Source organism: Vidua macroura, chromosome 19 (genome assembly GCF_024509145.1).
Source record: "Vidua macroura isolate BioBank_ID:100142 chromosome 19, ASM2450914v1, whole genome shotgun sequence".
Taxonomy (NCBI): domain Eukaryota; kingdom Metazoa; phylum Chordata; class Aves; order Passeriformes; family Viduidae; genus Vidua; species Vidua macroura.
This window is the reverse complement of record NC_071589.1, coordinates 13,006,029-13,031,775: the sequence shown is the minus strand read 5'-3', so window position 1 is coordinate 13,031,775 and position 25,747 is coordinate 13,006,029. Positions and strand designations below refer to the sequence as shown.

The 25,747-nt window shown below is 62.7% G+C and overlaps 2 protein-coding genes across 3 annotated transcripts; one reads left to right on the top strand and one right to left on the bottom strand.

Annotated features, from left to right (window-relative positions):
• The first annotated feature begins 60 nt into the window (after positions 1 to 60).
• On the top strand, positions 61 to 10,164 carry ENDOV (endonuclease V). 2 transcript variants are annotated; one of them, XM_053994585.1, is made up of 9 exons: positions 61 to 170; positions 797 to 968; positions 1,811 to 1,945; positions 2,317 to 2,356; positions 2,446 to 2,558; positions 2,667 to 2,735; positions 3,309 to 3,437; positions 6,927 to 7,003; positions 7,492 to 10,164. In XM_053994585.1, exons 1-9 carry the CDS (start codon positions 133 to 135, stop codon positions 7,517 to 7,519), a joined length of 801 nt encoding a protein of 266 aa, XP_053850560.1. In that variant the 5' UTR covers positions 61 to 132; the 3' UTR covers positions 7,520 to 10,164. The 2 variants fall into 2 exon arrangements, with proteins under 2 accessions (XP_053850560.1, XP_053850558.1); XM_053994583.1 differs by having other exon boundaries at positions 63 to 170; positions 7,489 to 10,164.
• Positions 10,165 to 19,351: 9,187 nt separating this feature from the next.
• Positions 19,352 to 23,299, bottom strand: NPTX1 (neuronal pentraxin 1). The gene is made up of 6 exons (XM_053994580.1): positions 22,809 to 23,299; positions 22,425 to 22,632; positions 21,723 to 21,967; positions 21,451 to 21,630; positions 21,087 to 21,342; positions 19,352 to 20,105 (listed from the first exon to the last, which is right to left on the bottom strand). The coding sequence occupies exons 1-5, from the start codon at positions 23,250 to 23,252 to the stop codon at positions 21,121 to 21,123; spliced, it is 1,299 nt and encodes a 432-aa protein (XP_053850555.1). The 5' UTR covers positions 23,253 to 23,299; the 3' UTR covers positions 19,352 to 20,105; positions 21,087 to 21,120.
• Positions 23,300 to 25,747: the final 2,448 nt, after the last annotated feature.

Sequence of the window (25,747 nt, the reverse complement as noted above, 5' to 3'; positions counted from 1 at the left end):
GCGGCTGCTCCCGGCTCCTTCCGCGCCCGCTGCCGGGATCGGTGTCGGGATCGGTGCCGCCGGCCCGGAACCTCCGCGCCCGGCCGCGCCTTCCGGGGAACGGCGGCGCTGCGGGACGGGCCCGGCGCCGCCATGGCCGCGTCCCCCGCCCGGCGGCGCCGCTGGGAGCGGTAACGGGGGCTGGGAGCGGTAACGGGGCTGGGAGCGGTAACGGGGGCTGGGAGCGGTAACGGGGCTCAGAGCGGTAACGGGGGCTGGGAGCGGTAACGGGGGCTGGGAGCGGTAACGGGGGCTGGGAGCGGTAACGGGGCTCAGAGCGGTAACGGGGGCTGGGAGCGGTAACGGGGGCTGGGAGCGGTAACGGGGCTGGGAGCGGTAACGGGGGCTGGGAGCGGTAACGGGGCTGGGAGCGGTAACGGGGGCTGGGAGCGGTAACGGGGCTCAGAGCGGTAACGGGGCTCGGGCTGGGAGCGGTAACGGGGGCTGGGAGCGGTAACGGGGGCTGGGAGCGGTAACGGGGCTCGGGCTGGGAGCGGTAACGGGGGCTGGGAGCGGTAACGGGGCTGGGAGCGGTAACGGGGGCTCGGGCTCGGAGCGGTAACGGGGCTCGGGCGGAGCCCGGCCGCGCTCGGGGCTCCCCGGCCCCGCGTCCCCACACGGCACGGGCCCCCTCGGCAGGAGCCGCCGGTGCTCCGTCCCCCGGTTGGGGTCTGGGGGCTCCCCGCGGAGCGAACGGGCCGGGGCTCGGGAAGCGGCTCCCGGGAGCGGCCCCGCTCTGAGCGCGGCGGTCCCGCAGGGAGCAGGCCCGGCTGAGGGCCCGCGTGCTGGAGGAGGACACCGAGCAGTGGCAGAAGGAGCCGCACTTCTCCGGGCTGCAGAGAGTGGGAGGCGTGGATTTATCCTACATCAAGGGGGACGAGAGCCGTGCCTGCGCCTCCCTGGTCGTGCTCAGCTACCCGGCCCTCGAGGTACCGGCGGCCCGGGCCGTGGGGCAGCGGGAGCGGGATACTGGGGAGGAATTCTTCCCTGGCAGGGTGGGCAGGCCCTGAGTCCCTGGAAGTGTCCCAGGCCAGGTTGGACACGGCTTGGAGCAGCCTGGGATAGGGGAAGGCGTCCCTGCCCCATGGCAGGGGGTGTGGAATGGGACGGGCTTTAAGGTCACTCCCAACCAAAGCATTTTGTGATTCTGTGCTTGTTCCCGAAAACAAACAAACAAACAAACAAACCAACAACAAATCCCACACAAAATGCCTGTAAGGATTTAGACAGAAGTTTAGGAAGGTGTGATGCAAACAGCTCCCAGTTGCAGGAGTTTTGTGGGATGGCTGGGAACTCCCCCAGGGCCAGAGGAGCTGCAGTGCCTGGTCGGGAGCTGGTGCCTGGGGCAGAGGGAGGTGTTTGCAGTGCTCCAGTGCACAGTGCTGTGGGTGAGCTCCTGCTGGGAGCCAGCTGATAATATGGGCTGTGACACAGGAAAGCTTTTCCAAACCCGCCGTGGGTCTCACTTCTCACAGTCATTTTACTTGAACTAATAAAGATTTTTGGTCTCTTTCCCAGCTTTCAAAGTGATATAAAAATTATCTTTCACTGTAAAAATAGAAGAAAGAAATAAAGTTTGATGCTGTCTGCTGGGATTTTAACGAACCGAATCTCAAGCCCTGCTGTGGCCTGCAGGGCAAGGCAGGAATCTTTGTTTTGTGCTGCCTTGCGCCGTTTCTTTGACCTGTCCCTGGGTTTAAAAGGGATGAGCAGAGGGCAGGAGGCAGAGGAGCAGCTCTGGACCGTGCAGGGGCTGTCTGTGCCCGCCCAGGTGCTGTACCAGGATTGCCGCATGGTGCCCGTCACCGCCCCGTACGTGGCCGGGTTCTTGGCCTTCCGAGAGGTCCCTGTCCTGGTGGAAGCTGTGCAGAGACTTCAGCAGGAGGAGCCCCAGCTCCAGCCTCAGGTGTGCTGTTTCCCTTGTCCCGAGCCGGGCTGTGCTGGCTGCAGAGTCCTGGGGAAGGTGTTCTCCCTCCGGCGCCTGAGCTGCTGGGGCGGGAGGGGCGCGGGCAGAGCTGTGCTGGAGCATCCATCCCCTTTCCTTGTGGAGCTGGGAGCAGCCAGGCCTCCCGTGGCAGTGGGAGCCCGTGGTGTGTGCAGGGCACTGCCAGTCCCACACTGCTGCTGCTTCAGCGTCAGGCAGTCAGGAAGAGCCTTACAGGGAGAGCTGAGGAGCCAAGAGAGATTTCTCCTTCCCCCAGAGCCAGCATCTCCCTGCTTGCTCCTTGGAGTGCTCTCGGTGCCCAGGAAATAACATTTCTGCTTTGGCTCTTTCAGGTGCTTCTGGTAGATGGGAATGGCCTGCTCCATCCCAGAGGTAGGCTGTTCCTGGAGAGCCCTGCTCTCCTGCTCCTTGGCATTCCTGGTCCCTGGTGTCCCGCAGCTACAGTGGCTCCTTGTTGGCAGGGTTTGGCACAGCCTGTCACCTCGGAGTCCTGACGGACCTGCCGTGCATTGGTGTGGCCAAGAACCTCCTGCACGTGGATGGCTTGGTCAGGGACGAGCTGCACAGGGAGCAGGTTAGCCCAGGCTGGGACTTGTTTCTGCTTTTTCACATCCCAAGGGAATTTGGACAGCCACCTACAATGATGTGCTCGTGAGCTGACCGCGTGTGTGTTTATCCCTAGGTTCGTTCCCTGCAGAGGTCAGGAGAGGCATTCCCACTGACAGGCACCTCGGGGAAGGTCCTGGGCATGGTAAGCTGTCACTTGGCCACTTGTCCCTCTCCACAGTGGGGCTGTCTCACTGATCCCGTGCAGGAGGGCAGGTGTGAACAGGTGACCAGTGACACTGCTGGCCCCTCCCTGAGAGCCCAGGTGGCTGCAGGGAGTCGGCAGCTCAAGTGCTGGGAGCATTCACGTCCGTGGCTGTGGCACCTGAGGTGCTCCAGCAGCCTGGATGGTGAGCTGCAGTCTGGGAGAGGTGCCAGTTCCCTGGCAGCTTCCTGGGATCGCTCTGGGAGCGGCTGATTCAGAGCAGAGCGGGAACAGGCAGCTGGGAGACACTTCCTGTGTGTGCTGTCAGCCTGGGCTGGCACAGCTCCCGCATCCCAGAGCAGCCTCGGGCGCCTGGGGAAGGGCCACGGGGGACAGACAGTCCCTGCAGGAGACACTGGGATGGGGAAGATGGTCAGGAAAGTTGGGAGCTCCAAACACAGAGCCACCACCCCACCCGAGGGCTCTAATAATGGCTCCTAATTCCACTGCCCCTCTGTGTGCGTGTTCAAACGAGCCTCCTCAGTGCCTGACCTCTCCTTTCTGACTGCCCAGGTGCTGCGGAGCTGCACCAACAGCTCCAGGCCCCTGTACGTGTCCGTGGGCCACCGGGTGAGCCTGGGCACGGCCGTGCGCCTGGTCAGGGCCTGCTGCCGCTTCCGCGTCCCGGAGCCCATCCGGCAGGTACGGCACCGAGGGGAGGGAGCAGGGGGCAGCTGCAGTGTTTGCCAAGCCCTGGGCTGCTCCAGAGCCTCGCTTTGCCCCTCCTCTGCTGGGGCCACCCTCCTGCTGGGCAGTTCCCCCAGCCCGTGCTGCTGCTCACTGATCCTTCCTGACGCAGTGCCCGGCAGCATTCCCAGCCCTGCCTGCAGACCCAGCCTGACTGATCCCCTGCTTCCTGTGTGCAGGCAGCTCCTGCCGCGCTGGCGTTAACCCCCAGGAGCTGGGAATGCAGTTTTCCCGGGCGCTTGGAGCCCGGCACAGCCCGCAGTGCTGCTCCTCTGGGCCTTTCCCGCTGCCGCACTCCGCACGGAGCCAGCAGCCAGCAGGTGACAGCACTGCATCACCGAGCTGCCACTGCCACCGAGGCTCAGCCTGGCCGACCTGAAATCGCAGCAGAACCTGGGGAAAGGCTCTGGAGAAGCTCAAAGCCTCTGGGCCTTCTGGCCTGGCAAGTGCTTCCTTTCTCCCTGAGGTCACTCTGCTGTTGGTGGCTCCACAGCCCAGAGCCAGGAGTGACCCCAGGGCCTGCCCGGGTGTCCCTGTCCCTAGCACTGCCCTGGGACAGCCCATTGGCATCGCTGCTGTGCCAGGCTGTTGGGCCCAGGGGTGTGCCCACCTGAGCAGCCCGCGGGGCAGTGCTGGGTGACCCCACTGGGCGCTGCTCCAGAGCTGCAGTGTTCCCTGGAACTGAGACTCTGCTTATAAACTCCCCCAAAATCTGCACTCCTTGGAGCAAAGCAAGCCTTGGGGTGTCCAGAGCAGAGCTGCAGTTCCCCATCTCAGCCCCAGTACCTGCCAGACCGGAGGAGGCTGGTGGAGCTCCTTATGTAACCTGCTCCAGCCAGGGACAGATGCCTCTGCAGAGCTCCGAGCCAGCTCTGCAGTCTGCGTGTTCAAAGGGAAGGGAGAAGCATTCCCTTTGGAAGCAGAAAGGTGTCTTGGAGCTTTTCATCACCCTCATTTCGCTTCCAGCCATCTCCAGGATTTGCTCATGTTAAGAGACTCTTCCAGTTCCCTGTGACCTTTTTCTTAGAGTGATGGGATGAATTATTACAACTTTTCTTACAGAGAGATGAAAAGTCCAGCAGGGGAGTGTGTTTACTCTAGAGGGATGGCAGGAGATGAGGGCACTTAAACCTTTCCATGGGACTTGTCCCTGCTCTGCTTCCTCTGTGTGGTGACTGCCACAGCTCTTGGCCCAGGCAGAGCTGAAAGCCTCAGCTCTTGAGCACCTGCAGCTGCAGAGCTGGAGTTAGGGAGTAGGAGGCTGTGGAGAATCCTGCCACGGGTGGCTGGTGTTGCCTTTTTGCCACGGTATGTCTCCAGAAATTGCAGACCTGAGAAGTGCTTACAGATTTCCCAGTGTCAGGAAAGACCTGTGGATCATCAGGTCCTGGTCTGGAAGTTCTGGCAGCCCTGGAGATGGAGTGGTCTGTGAGAGCTCAGCTGCCCCCAGCTCCTGAGGTTTGTGTGAGGGCAGCGTGTGCAGTGCAGCTGCTGTGGGAGCTCAGGCCTCCTGCTTTAGGGGACGTGGTGCTTCCCAGGAATGCACATTATCCAGGCAGGGAGCAGGAAGGGTTCCATTTGCATTCAGCCCACAGTGTGGTTGTGCTGCCAAGGAACTGGCTGTGGTGCAGATGAGAGAAGTGAGATCTCTCCTGGAGGAAGCAGGGGGATGAGCTGCCCTTGTCACCTGCAATCAGTATTTGCAGCCCACTCAGTCCTTGTTCCACGTGCAGGGCCAGGCCCAGCCAGGAGAGCTGTGCTCCCTGGTGAGGTCCTGCACGGAGCTCCCAGGCAGGAGCTGCCATCCCAGAATAATGAGCACAGCACCCACCCTGAGTGGCCCTGGAGCAGTCCCAGGCCCTGCTGAGAGCTGCCCTTGCTCCTGGCAGAGGTCAGACCCCTGCCCACACTGCAGCCTGCTCATTCCCAGATCCCTGTGCCCAGCAGGGAAGCACGAGCTGGTGCCACTCTCCAGCTGCCAGGGCTTGCCCTGGGAGCCTGCTCTGCTCTTTCTGGGTCAGGTTCCTGCTTGGCTGCTCCCCAGCCTCCTGCTCACTTGCTGCTTCCTTCAGCTGCCCCTGGGTGCCCAGCGGGTTTGGGGTGGCTCAGGAGGGGGCTCTGGGACAGCCTGAGGGTGCTCCAGCCCACCAGGAAGGGCAGGCCTGCAGGTCACCCTCTGTGAAACGCTGAGCACTCGCCCTCAGAGGAATGAGACAAGGCATCAGCCTCTCCTCGGGGACTGGACATCAGTCTCTGGTGTCCTGAGACTCCAGCTCCCTCTGGGGCACCCCCTCCAGGCCTTCTGTGCACAGGGACCACCCTGGCCCCTCAGGCAACAGGCAAAGCAGCATTTCCACAGCCAGCACTCACCCCCTCTGAAAATAGCCCAAATCTGTGAGGATTATTGCTGGACAGTGATCCATCTTATTGATTAGCCTGTGGTTAATCACCACCTTAAGCTGACTCCAGTGTTGTGTTAGGAGTGAGCCCTGCCTGGGAACTGCCACCTCATCAGGCACTAGCTGATGTTCTCAGCAGAATGTGGTTGGGGTTTTTCTTCCCTGGAAAAATAGTTGGTAGCTGTGCCTCCTGCTCCTTGCTCTGCCCGTGGGGACTATTGAGCAGCCTCCTTCCCTGGTTATAAAATCCATCACGTAATCGCTCATCCTGAAGAGTGATCAAAGTTATTTGTCAGTTCGGTTATGAAACTGTCCAATTATAGAGAGAAGGGAAAAAAATCTCCCAAACAAACCAGCCCTTATGTAACTCTCTCCTTCTCAGCTGGCAGGAGGCTCTGCAGTTGTGGAGCAGGTTCCAGCAGCAGGCACAGCCTCCAGCAAGGGCTCGGGGTGAGGGGCCTGGGGGCTGCAGGAGAGGCTCCTGGGGAGCAGCACAGGGTGGAGAGCAGCACATGCTTCAAGGACAGTCCCCGGGGATGTGTTAACCCAATTTCTGAGCTCGTCACCAGACACTGTGAAGCTTTTCCAGCTGGGAAGGTCACATCCTGCTTTGTAGGTGGGGAGAGACACTCTGCCTTTGAGGTGGGCACAGCGGCTGCTCGGAAATGGCACAGAAGTTTCTAAAAGAGAAAAAACTTTGAAGGACTGTAAAAATCAACTGCCAGTCCTCAAAGTTGCCCAAGAGCCCGGGATGTGCTTGTGATGGCATCAAGGGTCTGCTGCTGGTGTCGTGCAGCACCAGGGGGCTGAGCAAACACCTCAGGGTTTGGGGCAAGAACACCCAGTAAGTGCCCAGCAACACTTCCTAACAGTTCCTGGGGTGTGGTTGGTGCTCTCCTTGCCCCAGGCTCTCGTGCCTTGCTGAGCCATGCGCTGTTCCTGGTGGGATGTGCTGACAGCAGGCTGGATGGGCACACTGGGATAACAGAGAGGCACCGGCCAGGCTGCTCAGCCCATGCTCACTCCTTTTCCTGCTTGCTTCCAGGCTGACATCAGGTCCAGGGAGTACCTTCGGAAGCAGCCCTGTGCTCCAGTGGAGGCTGTCCCTGCCAGCCCAGAGAGGTGGGTGTGCGGGCAAAGGGGATCTGCTCGTGGCATGAGCTGCAGTAATGGCATTAAAGGTACAGGCAGGGTGACAAGGTGAGCTCAGTGGGGAGGTCAGGACATGTGCTGCCTCCAGGAGGTGATTTCTGCTCCGTGTGGCCACGCTGCCTCACACGCCGCCTCCGACAGCGCCGTGTCCTGAGCTGGGGCAGGGCAGCGGGGATTTGGTCTTTTTTCAGCACTGGTCATGAGCAAAGCCCTAACGCCCACAGGTGTGACCTGAGGGGGATCAGAAATACCTGCAGGGAGCTGGTTTTGGCCTGCAGGTCTTGGGGAGGGTCAGAGTCCCCCACTCTTACATAAGGTGAGCCACTGGCTGTCAGTTCAGGGCTAAATCTGACCCTGAGGTGCAGGAGCCCAAGCTCACCAAGTGCCAGTTGTTTGTGCCTGTTGGCTTCTACTTTTTTTAAAACGACTTCCTACTTTCTCATTTTTGTTCCCAGCAGCAAAAAGGAGGCTGGATCGGAGGATTAGTCTGGTGCCAGAAGAAAGTGCAGAGCTTCTCCTCACTGGGTCCTCTCCTGCACCAAGGCTGAGTCCTGCTGGGTGCAGGAGCCCAGTGCCACCCTGAGGGACAGCTGTGCCAGGCTGTGTGCCACAGGACAGCACCAGCCACTGCTCAGGGAGACTCCATGCAGCGAATTTCTCAGGGTTCTTTTTCAAGTACTGGTAAAATCTTTGTGTAAGCAAAGGCTCACGTGTAAGTGTGCAACACCTCACTGGAGTCCTTGGGCAGCTGCAGGGGCTGAGTTACAGAGATGCTGAGGCATTGCCACTGCAGAGCCAGCCTGTGTCTCCCACCACACCTCTGTGGCACAGAGCCCTCCCTTCCCACTGTTTTTGGAGCAGCAGCCCCGCTGCCCAGCTCTTCCTGGAGGAAGGATCATCCCAGGGGAAAGGATGGGAGGAACCATCTCCCTCCCAGGAGCATGGGGAGGTCATTCCTGACACACAGAACGCTCCAGGTGTCCAGGTCCCAGGCTGGAGATCTGGCCCAGCCCCAGCTCGGCCTAAGGAGCAGAGCCCAGAGCTTCTGTGCCCAAATCATCCTCAACCCTCGTCCAGCCTGCAGGACTAAAGCTTCTCCCAGGGTGTGGGATCCTGGCTGAGGTTGGCAGGGGGTTCCAGACTGTTCTGAAGAGCAGCAGGAGCAGAAGGTGCTCTGGGAGATCTTGGTGTGGCTGTGTAAGATTCAGCCTGAAGAGGAAGAAGAAAGCTTTCCTGAGGGTGGGGAGGGGTGATCAGGGCAGGCCCCTGTGGGCTGTTTAACCTCAATTTTGCATACATTTATTGTACAACTTTTGTTCTTTTCTGTCTTGGAGCTGCTCTGGGTGGGGAGGACAAAACCCAGCCTGTTGTGCCTCTGCTGTGTTGGGGTCTGAGCTGTCCCTCCTGGAACCTGCTGGGAAAGGGAGGAAGTGACAAACCCTGCTCCCCTGGGGCCGTCTGGGCAGCGCTGGGGCTGGTCCTGGCAGTGCTGGAGAGGGCCACAGGCACCGACAGGGCTCTTCCCTAAAAGCCTTTGCTGACAGGTTTTAAAAGGCAAAGCTGCAGCAGCTGCAGCTCCCAGGAGCCTCTCCTGGGAACCCTCAGAGCTGCTGCACACCAGGGTTTGTCCGTGGGTGGACACAGCCTGGCAGGGGAGAACACAGTGGAAGCTGCTCCTCTGATCCTGAGCAGATCCTGAGGGCTGCTGCCAGGCCAGGGGCACAGGGAGCACTGGGCTCGTGCCTGGTGCTGGCAGTGGCAGGGACAGGGGCACAGGGACAGCCGTGTCCCCTCCCTGCACAGACACAGAGCCTCCCGTGCCACGGCCTGTCCCGTCCCGAGGGAGCAGGGTGGGGACAGAGCCACAGCCAGCAGGGATCAGGTCATTCCTCATTCCAGCCCCACACAAGACTTCCCTGGCCATGGGAACAGTCTCCTAAAGCCTGTCACAAATTCAGGCACGAGTGGCAGCGTGGGCACGGGACAGCTCCTTCATGGAGCAGAGCACCAGGGAAATCCATCTGGGCTTTCTGATTGCTTTGGCCTGTGCTGGGAGGGTCATCCCTGGCTCCTCTCAAATTCTGGGGGACACCACTCCCACTGCAGAGTCACCCCAGGTGTGCTGAATGAGGCTCTGTGGGGAGCAGCTCCTCCAGGATGGCCCTGGCAGAACAGAGGAGGTGTGGGACTTCAGTGTGTGGGACTGTGGCTTCTCCTGCCCCGACGAGTGGCTGGCTTTAATCTCCTGTTGAATGTCTGTGGTTTTAGTCCCTGATCTATTGGTGATTTTTTTTGGGTTTTTTTTGGGGTTTTTTTGGGTTTTTTTTTTGTTTTTGTTTTGGTGCTTCTGGTTGGTATTTGACAATGAGAGATTTGGGCTGGGCTGGCCAGGGGAGGCTCTGCAGCCAAAGCTGTGATTTGGGTGGAAGCTGGAGGAATTGAGCCCAGCTTAGACAGAAATGTGAGGCTGTGGCTGTTCAGGGTCTGTTGCTGGGTGTTCCTGCTGGGATCTGTGTGTTTTGATCCATGGAAGGTCCATGTGCTCAGCCTGGGAGGGATCCAGGGCTGGGGACACTGCTGTCCTCAGCTGGCCTGAGCCCCCCCAGCTGCCTCTGCCCGGAGGATGAGGGAAAATCAGGTGGGAAAAAAAAAAAAAACAGCATAAAAAATGGCTCTGCATCACTTCCCCGGCTTCCCTGTGCGTGAGGCTCTGAACTCCTCTCCTTCCAAGCCAGGTAAACTCAGATGACTCTGGAGGAGGTCACCTGGGGAGGCTTTAGGAGGGGGATGGTGCTGCAGTGTCCTGGCAGCCCTGCTGGAGCTGGGGTTTCTGTGCTGCTGGCTTTGGGCTTTGCCTGTGCCTGGGATGCTCTCCCAGCTTTGCCTGTGCCTGGGATGCTCTCCCAGCTGCCCAAATGCAGTGCCTAAAGGGACTAATCTCTGTGTTTGGTGTCTGCTTGTGGCTCTTTGGACACAATAAGGGATTAACTTGGTCTTTATCTAATTGGTTTATAACCTTGGGAAGGGAAAATCTCTTTGTAATGCTTGAAACCTCTTAACAGAAACTCAGAGACTGGAGCTTGAGTGTCCTTCGAAATAAACTCATACATGGCTTGTCTGTTTTAACTCTCTGTTTGCTGGAAATTGGCTTTTCTTGGTGTAACTTGTTGGAAATCAGAGAATACTTATTGCTGACTGGCTGTAAATCCTCCTGTTATCACCAGTGGGTTTTCTCCTCACCATTTCCATCTGGGACTGGTTGGGAGTCTCTGGAGGTGTCTCAGGGCTTGGTCACCCCCCCGTGCTGCTGGGGAATGAGCAGTGGGGCTGGGGCAGGGATGTGCCTGCCCAGTGATGGCTCCTGGGTGACAAACTGGGGCAGAATTGGCTTGGGTTTCCTGACTGGTTCTGCTGCAGATTCTCTGGATCTGCTCCCTCCGTTGTATGTGGACGCCTGGAGATGAGGAAGGAGGATCCCTGCACCTGCCTGGTTTGTCTTGGTCCCGGGAGGAGGGCGAGGAGCTGCTTTAGGATGCAAGTCTGTGTGTTCTGAGGGAGCCTGGCTGAGCAGCTCCGTGCCAGGTGCTGGAGCTGGCTGGGATGAGCTCCCACCTCCGTGTCTGGAGCTTGTGGCAGTGTAGGTGCTGCCTGTGCCGTGTGAGCTCCGGTGACTCAGGCTTCGTATTTTGGGACGCTCCTGCCGAGGACGGGGGAAGTGTTTCACGGGGATTTCCCCCCTCCCTGCCCCCAGTTCTCATTCCTCTTCCCCCTGGCTCGGTTGGGTGGGTTTAGGAGGGGCTGTTTCCCTCCTGATTCCCCAAACCAGGTCCAGTTGCAGGGCTGAGCCATGGTCTGGGTGTGGAGCTGAGCCCCCTCCCTTCCCGCATTCCCGGAGCGTTTGGAGTTTGTGGGGCTGGCTGGGGCAGCTGTGTCCCTTGCATCTCGGAGCATTCCCGAGCTTTGGGCCCCGCTCTGGCTCTAAATGGGCGTTTTTAGAGCTGGTCCCTCCCTCCCGTGGCAGCTGAGGCCTCCTGGATGTGGTGGCTCCTGGACAGAGCCCGGGTGTGCAGAGGGAGCTGGGGAATGTCGTGGCTCCCTTGCAGGGCCTTTGGTTCCTTTTTTTTTAAATTTTTTTTTCCCTTTCCTTTTTGTCCTATAAATATTTCTCCCCTCCAACTGCTCTCCTCGTTGTTGGTGTTGGTTGATCCTCCCTGATCCTCTCACCAGAGCCCTGCCAGCCCCCCCCACCCCGGCTTTATTTCAAGGCGCCATTAATTAAAAGCAAATGAGTGGAATTTCTCTTGACAAGCAAATTAATAGCAAATGAGATGATTATGAGCTGTGTCATTAGGGTGATGGAGCAGCTTGTGCAGGGCTCAGCCCGAAGCAAGGCAGCAAATCCGTGGGGCAACAGATCTCTCCTGTTGGGGGGCTGGGGGCCCCGAGGATGGGGACACGGAAGGTGCTCCCTTCCCCTCCTGGGCTACTGGGTGGGGTTTTGGTAGCCAAGGAGCCATCGCTGCTGAGCTGAGCCGGCCGTGAGACCCTGGGGCTGGAGGAGGGGGCAGAGCAGAGGTGCTGGGGGATGGCTGCTCTCGGGGGTGCAACCCACGGATGCTCTGGGGGTCCCCCATGAGCTGGGTCTGTCCGTGGTGACACGCTGGGAGTGCCTTGTCCCCATCCCGGCATCTGGATCAGCTTTAAAAACACGAAGCAAGGCCGTGAAAGCAGCCCGCGATTAATTCCTGGGCTGGTTCCCACCTCGGGGGCTCGATGCAGGATGTTTCCTTAGGAACACGCTTTTTCCTGCTTTTCTTGGAGCGCCTGCTTGGCACGCCGTGCCTCTGCTGGCAAAGCCCAGCTGGTCACTGCTCGCCGCGGGGCCGGGGCCGTGTCCATGGGGCCGGGGCCGTGTCCATGGGGCCGTGTCCATGGGGCTGTGTCCATGGGGCCGTGTCCATGGGGCCGGGGCTGTGTCCATGGGGCCGGGGCCGTGTCCATGGGGCCGTGTCCATGGGGCCGGGGCCGTGTCCATGGGGCCGTGTCCATGGGGCTGGGGCCGTGTCCATGGGGCTGGGGCCGTGTCCATGGGGCCGTGTCCATGGGGCTGTGCCCATGGGGCTGTGTCCATGGGGCTGGGGCTGTGTCCATGGGGCCGGGGCCGTGTCCATGGGGCTGTGTCCATGGGGCCGGGGCCGTGTCCATGGGGCCGGGGCTGTGTCCATGGGGCCGGGGCCGTGTCCGTGGGGCCGGGGCTGTGTCCATGGGGCCGGGGCTGCATCCGCGGGGCTGCGCTCGGAGAGCCCCGAGCCCCGGGGAGCGCCGCGCTCCCGGCGTGGGAGGCTCTGCCGGCGGCTCCCGGCTCGTGTTGTGACTGGAGCCGGGTGTCTGCCGAGGGAACAGCTCCTGCCTGCGCTGGGGAGGAGGAGGAGGAGGCGGCGATCAGCCGGGCCGGGATGGAGGGGCAGCCTGCGGGAAGGGAGGAGCGGTGGTGCCAGGAGCCGGCTCTGCCCCTGTGCATCACTTGAGGGAGCAGCGTCCGGCGTTTTCCCGAGGAGCAGCACTGCCTGCTAATGAAATCCCCAGCGATTCCTGGGCGAGTGTTTGGAGTCTGTGATAAGTCTGGTGGCTTTGTAACTTGCCGGAGGGATGGTGGGCAGCACCGTGATTAAAGCGCTCTGATTAACACACAAACCTTGTTTGTAATGAGTGGGATTGGGAGGGTGTGGAAATCCAGCTGGCGTGTAATGAGGTTACTCCAACAAATTACTCGGATATCAATTACTCCGCTAGGTAAATGTCACCTGCCTTCTCTTTGTTTGCAGTAAACTGGGACCCAATTAGTTTGATTGTGGTTCTTGCTCGTGCCTGAACTGCCGAGGCAGGGCAGGAGAGCAGCCGGGCTCTGCCCCACCCGTGGGGCACCATCGGGGCCGGGGACATCCCAGTCCCTTGGGGACAACATCCCGGCCTCTCCTGGCGCCACCTCTGAGCCGAGTCCCCCTGCACAGGCTGAGGACGAAGCCCCCCGCTCAGGCAGCTCTGTGTGGTCCCCGCGGCCGCCCCGAGCCTCGTCACGCCTCCGACTGCAGGTGGATAAATTCCACTCTGCTGGAAATGGGCTCCTTTCCCCGTCCTCCCGCCCGGGCTCTGCCAAACTGCGCCGGGAGCGGGGGAAGGCAGCGGGAGCTGCTCCCCAGAGCGCCGTTGGAAGGGGAGCAGAGCAGCGGGAGCGTGCCGGGGGCGCTGCCCCTGCTCCAGCCCTTGGCACGGGCTCTGGATGTCGGGAGTGCGAGGCGGACGGGGCTGGGGGGTCCCGAGCAGCCCGAGATCGCCGTGACCCACCGGCCCGGGGCTCCTCGCCCAGCCCTGGACGCTTCCACGGCGCTCATGAATATTAATGGCCCAACACACAGGGGCCTGGGGAGGCAGCAGAAGGGAGCCGAAAGCGCTGCCAGCTGTGCAGCACAGCCCATCCCAAATCCAGCGTCGGTGCCTGAAACCGCCCGCTCCCCGGGCACGGGGAGGTTTTGGGGGGCTGGAGAGGTGTGAGCAGGGGCTGGGCACCATCACTGTGGGCACCTGGGGTCCTGCTCCGCTTTCCAGAAGGAAGAAATCAGCGCCGCCGCGTCCCTGTGGGGTTTTGCTGCCCCGTGGGGTGTTGGGGGGCAGACTCCAGGGGTGCGGGGTGCTCGGGATGCTGTCATTCCCAGCTCCCACGAGCACTGGCTCAGCGGCACAGGGGAGCCCTGCAGCCCTGCTCACCCCTCCCGGGCAGGAGGGGATTTGGAGGCTGCCCCAGCCCTCTCCACCCCTCTGCCCTCGCTGCCAGCCGGCCCGGGGGTGGCCGCTGGTGCGGGGCTGCCCTGTGGCACCTCGGCAGGACGAGCTGTGCTCCAAGTGCCGCAGGCGATCGCTGACCTAATTTCCAGCAGCGCTGTGGGGTTTGGCATCTGTTGCTGACACGGAGGGAAGTGGGGGCCTGGGGACCCCCCCCAAATGTGCTGCCCCGGCACCCCCAGTCCTGGAGAGCGCCGGGGGCACCCCCAGTGCCCCCGGCGCTCTCCAGGACTGGGGGTGCCGAGGCAGCACGGGGTGGGCTCTGACCCCGCTGCACCACCCGCTCCTCCCCGTGTGCCCCCTCCTGTGCTCACTCTGCTCCACAAATGCTAATTAATCGCCATAATTAGTTTGGTGCTGCATCTATTTTTAATCAGCTTCGGAAGACAGAGTCTGCCTCTGCTCCGTGCACCCCCACGGGCTGTCCCAGGGCGGAGCGGGGCTTACTGGGGACCCTCCGGTGGGAGATGGGGTGATGTTCCCCTCTGTGCCCCCGGGAGGGGCTCAGGATCCCTCACGGGACCCCCAGCCAGAGGAGGATCTGCCCAGAGCTCCTTGGTGGAGTCTGAGATCCCGGCCCCTCCATAATCCGTCGGGATGAATAGGAAGGATGGAGGAAGCAGCTGCCAAGGTGACGTTTGACAGCAGCTGGGAAAATCGCAGGAGGAGGAGCCCGGGAAAAGGCTGTGAAAAGATTCTGAGAAGGCAAAAACGGGGGGCAGGCCCGTGTTCCAGCAGCTGCCAGCCCCCCGTGGGGGAGGGATGGGGTCTCCTGCTGCTGGGAGCTGCCTGGAGTCAGCCTGGCTGGGGAAGCGGCACCGTGGAGAGGCTGCGGGCTGTGAAAAGCAGCGTTTGCTCTGGAATTGCTGGCTCCGCGCGGCCCCGGCCGGTTCTGGTTGTGTTCTCCGGAGGGAGGGAGAGCTCGAGGAAGCCCCTCCCCGGCTGCGCTGGCCAGGATGGCCGGGCAGTGCCTCGGGGAGTAGGAACCGATGCTCTGCCAGCAAAGGCTCCCGAGTGGCATTTGAGGGCCGCTGTCACAGCCAGTGACTCACGCCTGTGACCGGAACGGTCTGTCGGCCTTGACTCGATGCCCGGGGAGGTGTCCAGCTGCCTGCAGTGCCCCGGCCGGTCCCTGTGCTCCGGCTCGGCCCTGCTCCCCCTGCCCTCTCACGCAGGGATCCATCCCATCCCATTCCATCCCATCCCATTCCATCCCATCCCATTCCATCCCATCCCATCCCATCCCATTCCATCCCATCCCATCCCATCCCATCCCATCCCATCCCATCCCATCCCATCCCATCCCATCCCATCCCTGTCTTCCCCGAGCCGGGATGTTCCCCAGCCCTGCCCGGCTGCAGTGTTTGGCCGCCCACCTCCCTGCTCTCCTCCTCCTCCTCCAGTGCCAGCCTGAGGGTGGCTTCTTGGAGCCACTCGGTGTCCCTGGGGAGCCTCGGGTGGTGTCTGGCAGCCGGGACCCTCCCCGTGATGCCCAGAGCCGGCTGCGCCCCTCGGCCCCGGCTCGGGGAGCTCACGCTGGAGCTGCTGCCCGAGCCCCCCGGGCCGTCATCCCTCGGCACGCTGCTGCTCCCGGCCCCGTCCGGGCTCCGGGCTGGGGAGAAGGGGATGTACAACCCCCGTCAGCTCCGCTCGGGGGCGAAGGCAGAGCGATTTCTGCAGGGCGATTTCTGCGAGCGATTTCTGCAGAGCGATTTCTGCAGAGCGATTTCTGCAGCCCCGTGCCCGGCGCTGCTGCGGTTTCCCCGGCGCAGCCCTGCCCAGGCGGGGAGCGGAGCCCCCCTCGCTGCTCGGGGCTCTCCCACCGCTGCCCGTCTCACGCATGTTGAATCCGGGTGCCCTGGAGCCATGTGCTCCCGCAGCCGCGCGGGCCTGGCGCGGCGTGACACATTCACTGCTAATTAATCCAACAACGGCATTTATTAAGTGCCTCGGGCGCCGCGTTGCTGATGATGCTCTGGGACGCTGCTGGTCCCAGTGCCGCAGGCAGCTCCGCTCGCAGGCGGCCCCAGGCGCTCCCGTGCAGGCAGGGATGTGGGAAAGGGCCGTTTCAGGACACGCTGTCTCCGTTTTTCGGGGGGGGGGGTTCGCTGTAAAACACAGCATATTTCAGTTTTCCTCTCCCCATCACTTCCTCTCACCCCTCGGAGCCCCCGGAGGAGCTGTCCCGAGCGGTGGGAGCAGAGGAGGCAGCAGGATGCGGAGGGCCCGGCCAGGCGTTTCCCTGCCGTGAGTCTCAGAGGAGCCGGATCAGAGCTGTAAATCCCAGCTGCGTCCTGCCCTTAAGGACTGTCCCTAGCCCCCGTGGGCATTTCTGAGCCATCTCCCGAGCCCTGGGGCCTGTCCTCACGCAGCCCAAGATCTCCATCTGCTCTGCCGCTCTAAAAGCTGCTGGATTTGTGCGCTGGGGCGGGCAGGCGCTCCCTGATCCCGGCGCTCGCGGCGCTGGCTGTCACCGCAGGGCTGGTGCCACCAAACCCGAGCGGCGGCTCCTGGTGCGGTGTGAGGTGTCAGGACGGTGCGAGATTGATGTGCCGGGCTGCTCCTCACCTCTCCCAGGATCCTCCCTCCCTCCCTCCCGCAGGAGCTGGCACCGCTGCGGGTCGTGCCTGGAGCTGCACCAGCGTCGAGCTGGGACAGGGACAGGGAGGGACAGGGATGGCCCTGGCCGGGGCTGCTCTGCCTCTTCTCGCTGCCTGAGCTGACTGCACCCATCAATTCCCGCAGGCTTTGGGGGGGGGGCTAAGAGTTCGAGGGTCGCCCGCAGCCCCGGGAAGCCCGGAGGCGATGAGCCGGGGGCTCCTTACCCGCTGGAGTTCCTGCAGCTCCCTCAGCCACCTCCCACATCACATCACATCCCACCCGCAGCCCCCCCTGCCCGGGCCGTGCACGGCCTTGGCGTGGGGGGCAGCCCCACTTCCACCACAGGGTACCCCCGGAGAAACCGAACCCCCCTCTTGGGGCCGTTTTCTTGTTGCAGCTCTGCAGGGCAGCACGAGCCTCTGCCTGGTCGTTCCCTGTCCTGCAGCAGCGGGTGGGCGCTGGGATGCCGCCTTGGCACGGGGAGGGAGGGTCGAGGGTGCTGTGGCAGCACCCCCGGGCCAAGGCCCTGCTCAGGGCTGGGGGCTGAGAGCGAGGCAGGAGCTGCCGCCCTTCCCTGGGTATAAATAGCATCCCCTGGCGAGGATGTGGGCTGTTCCCAGTGACACGGAGCCCAAGAGCCTGTCCTTGGAGCAGCTGGCTTTTGGGGGCGGGGGGGGGGGGGACGGTGTCTGCGTCGCCAGCGAGGGCCGAGCTGCTGCGAGGGCTGGGGAGCAGCGGGAGGGGCGTGCGGGGGGGGCTCCGCAGCGCTGCTGCCTTCCTGAGCCTGGGGAGACGCTGCTCTGAATCCCTCCTGCACTTGGGGGGATCTGGGCAACCGGGGAAGGGGGAGCTCGTGGTTGCACCGTTCTCCTCAGCACCCCCTCAGTGCCCCCTGTGCCCGTGTCGCTGCCCACCCTGTCTTGCCCCCTCAGCCGTGGCAGTCCCCTGCCTCCTCTCTGGCTGTGGGTGATGGACGGGTGGCACACCACACTCAGCTGTCCCCGTGGGGCTCACTGAAGTGCCCTGAGACTGCTCCGATGTCTCACCTTTCCTCTTGCCCCCAGCAGATTCCTGATGCCGACTGTCCCCTCCCCGGGGTGCCCAGCACTTGTCACTCTGCTCCAGTCTGAGGCTTTTGGTGTTAAAACCACGCCTGGTTCCCAGCCCTGCAGTTTGGCTCGGAGCATCTCCCTTCCCTTTTATTCCAATGGTTGTGCTTGAGGCGTCCTGGAAAGGAGTGCAGCAGCCACAGGAGCGAGGAGGAGGAGAGGCTCCATGGGGGCGGCAGGGGCTGGGTGAAGGACGGGACCCCGGCGTGGCTGTGAGCAGCTGCAGCTGTGGGAGGCGGCAGTGACCAGTCAGGGACACCTTTACCAGAGGCTGCAGCGACTGGGGAAGTTCTTGGGAAGATGCAGTGCAAGAGGCTGCAGGACCCTCAGTGACCCTCCTGTGGCCATTGCTGTGACCCTCCCCGTGGCCATTGCTGTGACCCTCCCCGTGGCCATTGCCGTGACCCTCCTGTGGCCATTGCTGTGACCCTCCCCGTGGCCACTGCCGTGACCCTCCTGTGGCCATTGCCGTGACCCTCCTGTGGCCATTGCCGTGACCCTCCTGTGGCCATTGCTGTGACCCTCCCTGTGGCCATTGCTGTGACCCTCCCTGTGGCCACTGCCGTGACCCTCCTGTGGCCATTGCCGTGACCCTCCTGTGGCCATTGCTGTGACCCTCCCTGTGGCCATTGCTGTGACCCTCCCTGTGGCCATTGCCGTGACTCTCCCCGTGGCCATTGCTGTGACCCTCCTGTGGCCACTGCCGTGACTCTCCCCGTGGCCATTGCTGTGACCCTCCTGTGGCCATTGCTGTGACCCTCCCCGTGGCCATTGCTGTGACCCTCCTGTGGCCACTGCCGTGACTCTCCCCGTGGCCATTGCTGTGACCCTCCTGTGGCCATTGCTGTGACCCTCCCCGTGGCCATTGCTGTGACCCTCCCTGTGGCCACTGCCGTGACCCTCCCCGTGGCCATCCCCAGCCCCCGGGAGCTGAGGGTCGCTGGCTGCAGCCGTGGCAGCAGCGAGGGCTGTGCTGAGCTCCCCCAGCTGCGTCCCTCGGGGCTGTCACCGTGTCCCTGCTGCTGGCCCGTGTCCTGCCGCTGCCGAGGCAGAGCCCCGGGCTGGATCCACAGCTCTCCCGTCCCCAGCTGCAGCGGGAGGGGGGCGTTTCGGGGGAGCTGTGTGGGAGATCGGTTTGGGCTGGCTACAAGGAACAAATGATGATTTTCCTCCTCTGTACCTTTGGTGCAATTCGTGTGGCACGGCCGCTGTGGGTCAGGGGGAGGCTGCAGCACTCGGGGACAGTGCTGGGGACGCTGTGCTGGCCTGGCCCCGTCTGTGGCACACGAGTGGCCTCCAGCCACATCACCCTGTGAGCCACAGGCTCAGATTGCCCCCGGGAGCGCTGCCTTCCAGGAACTGCGCCTGGAGCCCAGCCCGGCTCCCGAGGGAGCGGCGGGGCCGCGGGGAGGGAGCCGAGGCAGCCGGTCCTGGGGGATGCCCGCACCGGCAGCATCTCCTGCAGAGCCCCGGGGTGCCACTGTCCCCTGCACCAGCCTGGCAGGACCCAGAGGGAGCTTCCAGCCCGTGGCTTGAGGAAAAAATACATCAGTTTGTGTGGCGTGTTACATAAAGCAGGGAAAGACGTGGTTTGAGGGTACAGGAGAAGGAGAGAGCCTGGCAGAGAGGCTCAGGGAGTGCCTGAGCCAGCTCCAAGAGGAGCTGGGCAGAAATTTCTGCTTCATGCAGGCACAAAACCTTCCTGTGGAAAAAGACAAGCTGCTGAGCTCTGGCTGCTCGGGGAACAGACACATGTGAGAGAAGCCGGTGTCTTTCTTCACGCTTTATTGTGTAAAAATAAAGTCAACAATTCATGTAATCCCAGCAATAAAATGGAAAAAGCATGAGAATCCGTAGAAACAGTGCATTGTCAGAACTGCCGATGCGGGCCGGATGCGTGGGGTGTCAGAACCCCTTCAAATCCCAAAGGAGACAGAGCCGGGAGTAGGAAAAATGTACAGCTTTGGTTAGCAAAATAATGACAAATTAAGATACATTAATTCTCTCCCCTACTGTACACTATGTACACTGCGTTGACATCACACCCTTTCGTGGTTTTTTTTGGCAAATCCAACGCACCTGGGGCTGGAGGTCAAACCCGTGCCATGGTCTCGTTGTTGCTCTCAGCAGGTTGTGCCTGTGCTCGCCGACGTGAACGGGGGCTTGGGAGGAACTGAAATTAACTCTCGATGGTTCGGGGATTTTTTTTTTTTTTCTTGCACCAAGAGCACGGCCGAGGATCCGCTGCCCCGAGCCGTGCGCGGGGTCTCGCTCCGGCGCTGCTGCTGCTGCTGCTGCCCCGCGGAGCAGCCGGGGCGGGGCGGGCTCCGTGCCCCGTGCCCCGGCCCGGGGGCAGCTCCCGGCCCCGCGCGGACCCCTCCGCTCCGCCCGTCTCTTTGCCGCATCTTTGGAGTTGGTCGTGAGGCTCTGGAGCCCCGGGTGAATTCTCTGCCTCATCCTCCGCTGCCGCCCAGGGCTGCCCTGGGGGGGCAGGAGGGGGCCTGGGGAGTGATTTCTGCAATCTGTAGTACAAATCAGGAGTTTAGAAAAGGAAACCATACAAAATGCATCTGTTATCTCAAAATACGCTTCTTTATCTCTTTTTATCCTGCAGAATCTCAAAGCACTTTTTTTTTTTTTTTTTTCTCAGGGAGCGCTGATAATTCTATATATATATATTTTTTTTTTCTTATCTTCATAAAAATACCCTATTTTTTTTTTTATTGGTAATAAACTTCCCTTTACAGTAAGAGAAACAAGAGAGTGTATTATCAAAAGCAGAAAGGCTTCAGACCTGTCAGTGGGAGCTGGGCTGGAGGGGACGGTAAAGGCTATTTGTCACCAGCTACGGCGCGTAGGAGCCTCGGGGGGCTGCAGGCGGCGGGGCCGGGGGTACCTGAGTGCGGCAGGTCGGGGAGCGGGGCCGGGGGGTCCCGCCGGGGGTCCCGCCGCAGCCCGGGGCTATGGCTGTGGTGCTCGGGAGCAGCGCCGGCCGCGGAGGGGCGCGGGGCTCACCGGGGGAAGGGGGGGCGGCTCCTCCCGGGGCTGGCAACGTTGAGGGGTCGCCCCCGCTCGGAGTTGCCAGCCGCTGTTGGAGCGCAGCTGGGGGGGGCGGGGGGCGGGGATGCTGTAACTCTCCCCCAGCTCTGGGGGCACCACCCGCCCGGGGGGGTTCAGGCTGGACAGAGAGGAGCCCCGAGGGGGCTCTGGGCCGGGCCCCGCAGCCTTGTCAGGCGCCGGTGCCCAAGGAAAGCGGCGGCGAAGCGGGGGCCGGGCCGGGGGGCGGCGGGGGGGGGGCGCAGCCGCGCCGGGCCAAGGCACGCAGGCGTTGAAGGACGTTGGCAAGACAGAAACCGGAGGGCCGTGGGGCTCCGGGGGCGGGCGCCCCGCTGCCGGGGCATCCCTGCGCCCGGGACAAGTCGGGTGGCTTCGTTCTCGGTTGGTTTTTTTTTTTTGCGCAAAAAAAGGAGGAAAAAAAAAAAAAAAGAAAAAAAAAAAAGAACCCGCTGAGGAGGTTTCTCTCGCTTGTCCGTGGCCCTAGTTGAGCTGGCGACAGGCCTCGAAAGTCCACTTGGTGGCCCCGCCGTAGATGTCGATGTTGGCCTCAGCCCAGGCGATGACGTTGCCCGCGAGGGCCTTGGAGCTGCAGGTGGCCAGGCCGTACACCTCCCCCGGGCTCAGCTTGCGGTCCCACACGTTGAAGTGGGCCAGCTCCCCCACGAAGGCCTGCGTGGCGTCGAAGCCTCCGCCCAGCGTGTCCTGCGGGAGGAGCCGCGGTCACCGGGGGGCACCGGGGCCGGCTGGCCCCGTCCGTCCCCCCGGGGGCACCGGCCGAGCAGGGACCCCGCGGCTGCCCCCGGCCCTTACCTGCTCCTGGCCCAGGACCAGGACGCCCTGGGGCTTGATGGGGTGGTAGGGGGCCAGGTTCTCGCCGTTGCCCGTCTGTGTGCCGTCCTGGTAGGCTTCCCACACGCCGTCCCGCGTGGTCCAGGTGACACAGATGTGGTGCCACTTGCCGTCGTTGATGGCAAAGGGCAGCTTGGCCACCTGCGGGCAGCGGGTCGGGGTGGTGCGCACGGGGGTCCCCCAGGCTGCCCCCACCCCCAGCCCAGCACCCTCCCCACGCCCCGGGGCCGTACCTTGTCATTGATGAGGATCTCCATGGGGTTGTTGCCCCACTCGATGAGCACCAGCTCGTTGGCCTGCCCGGGCACGGCGTAGGAGAAGGGGGTGCCCATGCCGGGGGAGGCGCTGGATTTGATCCACATGCAGATGCTGAAGGCGTACATCTCGGGCAGGCTCTTCTTCACCTTGGCGTACATGTAGTTGGTGCGCAGGGGGAAGGTGAGCTGGAACCTGTCCGGGGGCCGGTTGTCCTTCTGGCCTGTGGGAGCGCGGGGGCGGTGGGCTCCTGCCGGGCCCCCTTTCTGCCCCTTTGGGGGTTCCCCCCCTCCCCACCCCGTTATGTAACGGGCCTTGAGATGGCAGCGAGGAGCAAATCCCTCCGGCGCCGCGCGGCTCCCTAATCCCCGGGGCGGGCAGCGCCCGGAGCATCCCCGGCGCGGAGCCCGCGGGCACCGGCCGCCTCAGGAACCGCCGAGCAAGGGTTTGGGCAGGGAGGGACCTTAACGATCAGCCAGTCCCGACCCCTGCCACGGGGAAAGCCAAGCTGGGGGAGAGGGACCGCTCCCGGGGAGGGCAACGGGACGGGCTCGGCAGATCCGCCCGCGGGAGCGGCTCCGCATCGTCCGGCAGCGCCCGGTCCCCAGCGGCGGGGGAGCTCCGGGAGCCGGCCCGGGGGTCCCGCGGGCGGGCGGGCGGGGGTGGGCAGCGCCCGGTACCTTTCTCCAGGTCGCTGATGCGCTGGTGCAGCGAGGTGAGCGTGCTCTCGATCTTGCCGCGCTCCTCGGACTCGTTGCGGGGGCTGAGCTTGCCCTCCTCCAGGCTGTTCACCCGCGACAGCACCTGCTTCTCCAGGTCATCGATCTTGTTCTGCAGGATGTCCTTCAGGTTGTTGGTCTGGCTGGAGGAGTTCATCCTGCTGAACTGCTGCAAGGGGCGAGCAGAGGAGCGGGCTGTTAGCAGCGGGAGGCGGCTCCCGGTGCCCGGCTCCGCGGGTTGCCCGGTGCCCGGCTCCGCGCTCCCCGCGCTGGGATGCGCGGGCGCCCCGGCTGCCCGTGTCTGCCGGTGCCCGGCTGCGCGGCTCCCCGGCTCTCCTCGCGTACCTCCAGGTTCTCCAACCGGGTTTTCAGGGACTGCAGCGTCTGCCCCAGCTGGCTGAGGGTCTCGGCGGCGGCCGGCCGCGACAGGTCGCCCATGGTGTTCTTGGAAAAGCCCTTCCTGCCCTTTCCCTCGCCGGGCAGCTCCAGCACGCTCTGGCTCTCGCAGCGGCCCAGCTTGGCCGTGAGCTCGCGGATCGTCTCCTTCTGGTTCATGATGGTCTCCTTCTGCTGCAGCACCGTCTCCCGCAGCTGCAGCACGGTGCCCTTCAGCTCCTCGGCCGAGCCGGTGCCCAGCGCCGAGGCCGCGCACACGTCCCCGTCCAGCGGCACCGAGGTGCAGATGAAGCGCGTCTGCCCCAGGCCCTGGCCGAGCGCCGGCCCCAGCGCCGGCCCCAGCAGCAGCAGCAGCGGCAGGAGGCGGCGGCTGCCGGGCGGCCCCGCGGCCATGGCTCCGCTCGGCTCCGCTCGCTCCGGGCCGGCTCCGGCTCCGCTGCGGCGCCGCCGCTTTTATCGCGGCCGGGCGGGGCCGCGCGGGGCGTCACGGAGCGCGGAATCCCGGCCCGCGGCGGGGGGGGCTCCGCGTGGGAGCGCGGCGTGAGTGCGTGCGAGAGCGTGCGGTGGTGATTCTGTGAGCGTGAGAGCGCGGCCGTGTGTCCGCCTGCGTCCGTGTGTCCGCCTGTGTCCGTGTGTCCGCGGGCGGGAGCGCGCGTGGGCGGCGCGTGGGCAGAGGAGGCTGTGCAGGGATGGGCTGCGGGGATGTGCGGGGTGGATGCGGTGGGTGTGCAGGCTGTGCGTGTGCACGCTCCGGTGTGCGGGCTGTGCACGTACAGGTGCGTGCGGGGTGTGTGCGGTGGCGGGGGCAGGGCCGTGGGTGCCCCCCGGGTGCCCCGTGGGTGCCCCCCGGGTGTCCGTGCCGGGCTCCTGGGGCTGCGGGTGCCCGGCCGCGGTGCGGGAGCAGCGGCCGGGGCAGCCCCGTGGGTCGGTGCCGCGTGGAGCGGGGGAAGCCCCGGGGAAATGCGGGGAGGACACGGGTGAGCTGTGGGGCTGCCGGCCCCGGGGGGAGCACGGACGGGCCCCGCTCACTGCGTGTCCCGGGGCAGCTGCTCCCACTGGTGCCGGTGCCCAGCTCCACTCCGGCTGCAGGGGAGCAGTTTTTTTTTTACTTCTTTATTAACCAGCGAAAGAACCTTGCAGGTAACGTCTGCATCTGGCCTTGGTGGGAATAGCTCGTGGCTGTTGGAGCTGTCACTTTTCCCATCTTCAGCACTTCAGCCGAGGCCGATTCTCATTCAGCCAGCAGTGTCCCCTGCCCTTGTTCCCCACGTCCTTGGCCAGGACACCTGAGCACAAACGGAGCTGTCCCAGCTCCCCGAGCCTCTCCTGCCTGTTGACTTTATCCTTGTCCTCTCCTGGGGTGTTGTGTTGTGGTAGGAAACTCCTGCCCTGGAGAGCAGCCTGCAGGGGAAATGGGGGACCGTGGCCCTTAGCTCAACTGGGCACTGCAGCAGCACATATGGCTGGAGTATTTACATAATGCCAAGTTATCCTGTGGAATATGAAGCAATTAATTTTGATTAGTGAAGTGGGTCAATAAAATACAAAGGCTTTCAGTCCATGGATCTGCAGAATATAAACCACAGTGGCTCCATGGCCCTTTCCCCTTTGCTCTGCCTGGAGCAGACCTGAGGAGCCCTGGCTGGGGCTGGAGCTCCCTGAGCTGCTCTCAGTGGCTCCTGTGACTGGTTTGAAGCCTTTCCTGGAGCGGATCTTTATCCAGCCCCGGGAGGTTTGTGACACACTGACTTGGCAGGGAGAGTTTCCTCCTCAAAGGCAGCTCAGCTGCCCTTGGGAGCTTCTTTCCCCATCCAGCCCTGCTCTGGTACAGTTAAAGCAGCATTTCATGGCCAAACCCAGGGGCCTGGGGTTCTCAGCAGGAGCAGGATGGCAGGCTGGCAAACCCTCTGAGGCTCTGCTGCACATTTATGCCAGCCCAGGAGACCCAGGGCAGGGCTGACCAAAGTGGCTGAGAGGTCAGGAGCTGTGCCAGGGTGATCAGCACCTCTGGGGCACCTTCATGGGCATCCTGTAGTGCTTTCATCAGCGTGCATCCGACCTGTCCCCGTGCTCATGGGGCCTGAGGAGATCTGGGTGTCCTTTGGAGCCTTCCTGAGGTTCCTGGGTCTCACTGCTGGTCCTGCCTGTGTGGTTCAAGCCACCTGTGGTGCTGCTCACCTGCAGGGCTGCCCACACCTCTGGCACTGCTCCCCTCTGGGGTGTTGTGCTTTCCTGCAGGAAATCTGCCTTTCCAGCAGGCTCTTCCTTCTGGCTTTATCGCCCTGGTTAGTGTCCCTGCTGCTGGCTCTCTGTGCTGAGCAGTGTTCCAGTGCAGCAGGACAGGGAGGGAGGGGGATAAGGAGGGGACAGCCCCCCTGGGGTTTGCTGGGCAGAGCAGTCTCCCTTCTGTGCTGGCTGGGTTTGGGGTTTTTTGGCGAAAGGAAAAGCTGACAAGACTGCAGGTCTAATCCTTCTGCCACAGGCAGGAACACAACCCAAAAATAATGTTACTGCAGGCAATAGAATTACACCAGTGTAAAGCAGTGTGAGAGGCAGCGGAGCCGGGTCCCACTCCTGCTCACATCTGCACAGCACTGACAGAGCTGAGCGTGTCACTGAACCAATTTCCCTCGCAATCTTTTGTCATCCATAGCACATTATGCGGAGATGAGACCAAGGTGACAAATGCAATAAAATAAACACTCGGATGCTATGGTGATGGAGACCAGGAAATGCCTGGATGGGAAAAAACAACAAAGCTGCTCTACAAGAGATAAGCAAAATAACCCCTGTGGCTCCTAATGCAAAGAAAGAACCGGAAAACATGATCAGGATTTCAGCTTTCCCAGAATCACTGAATCATGCAGTAGGATCTGTTATTGCTTCTG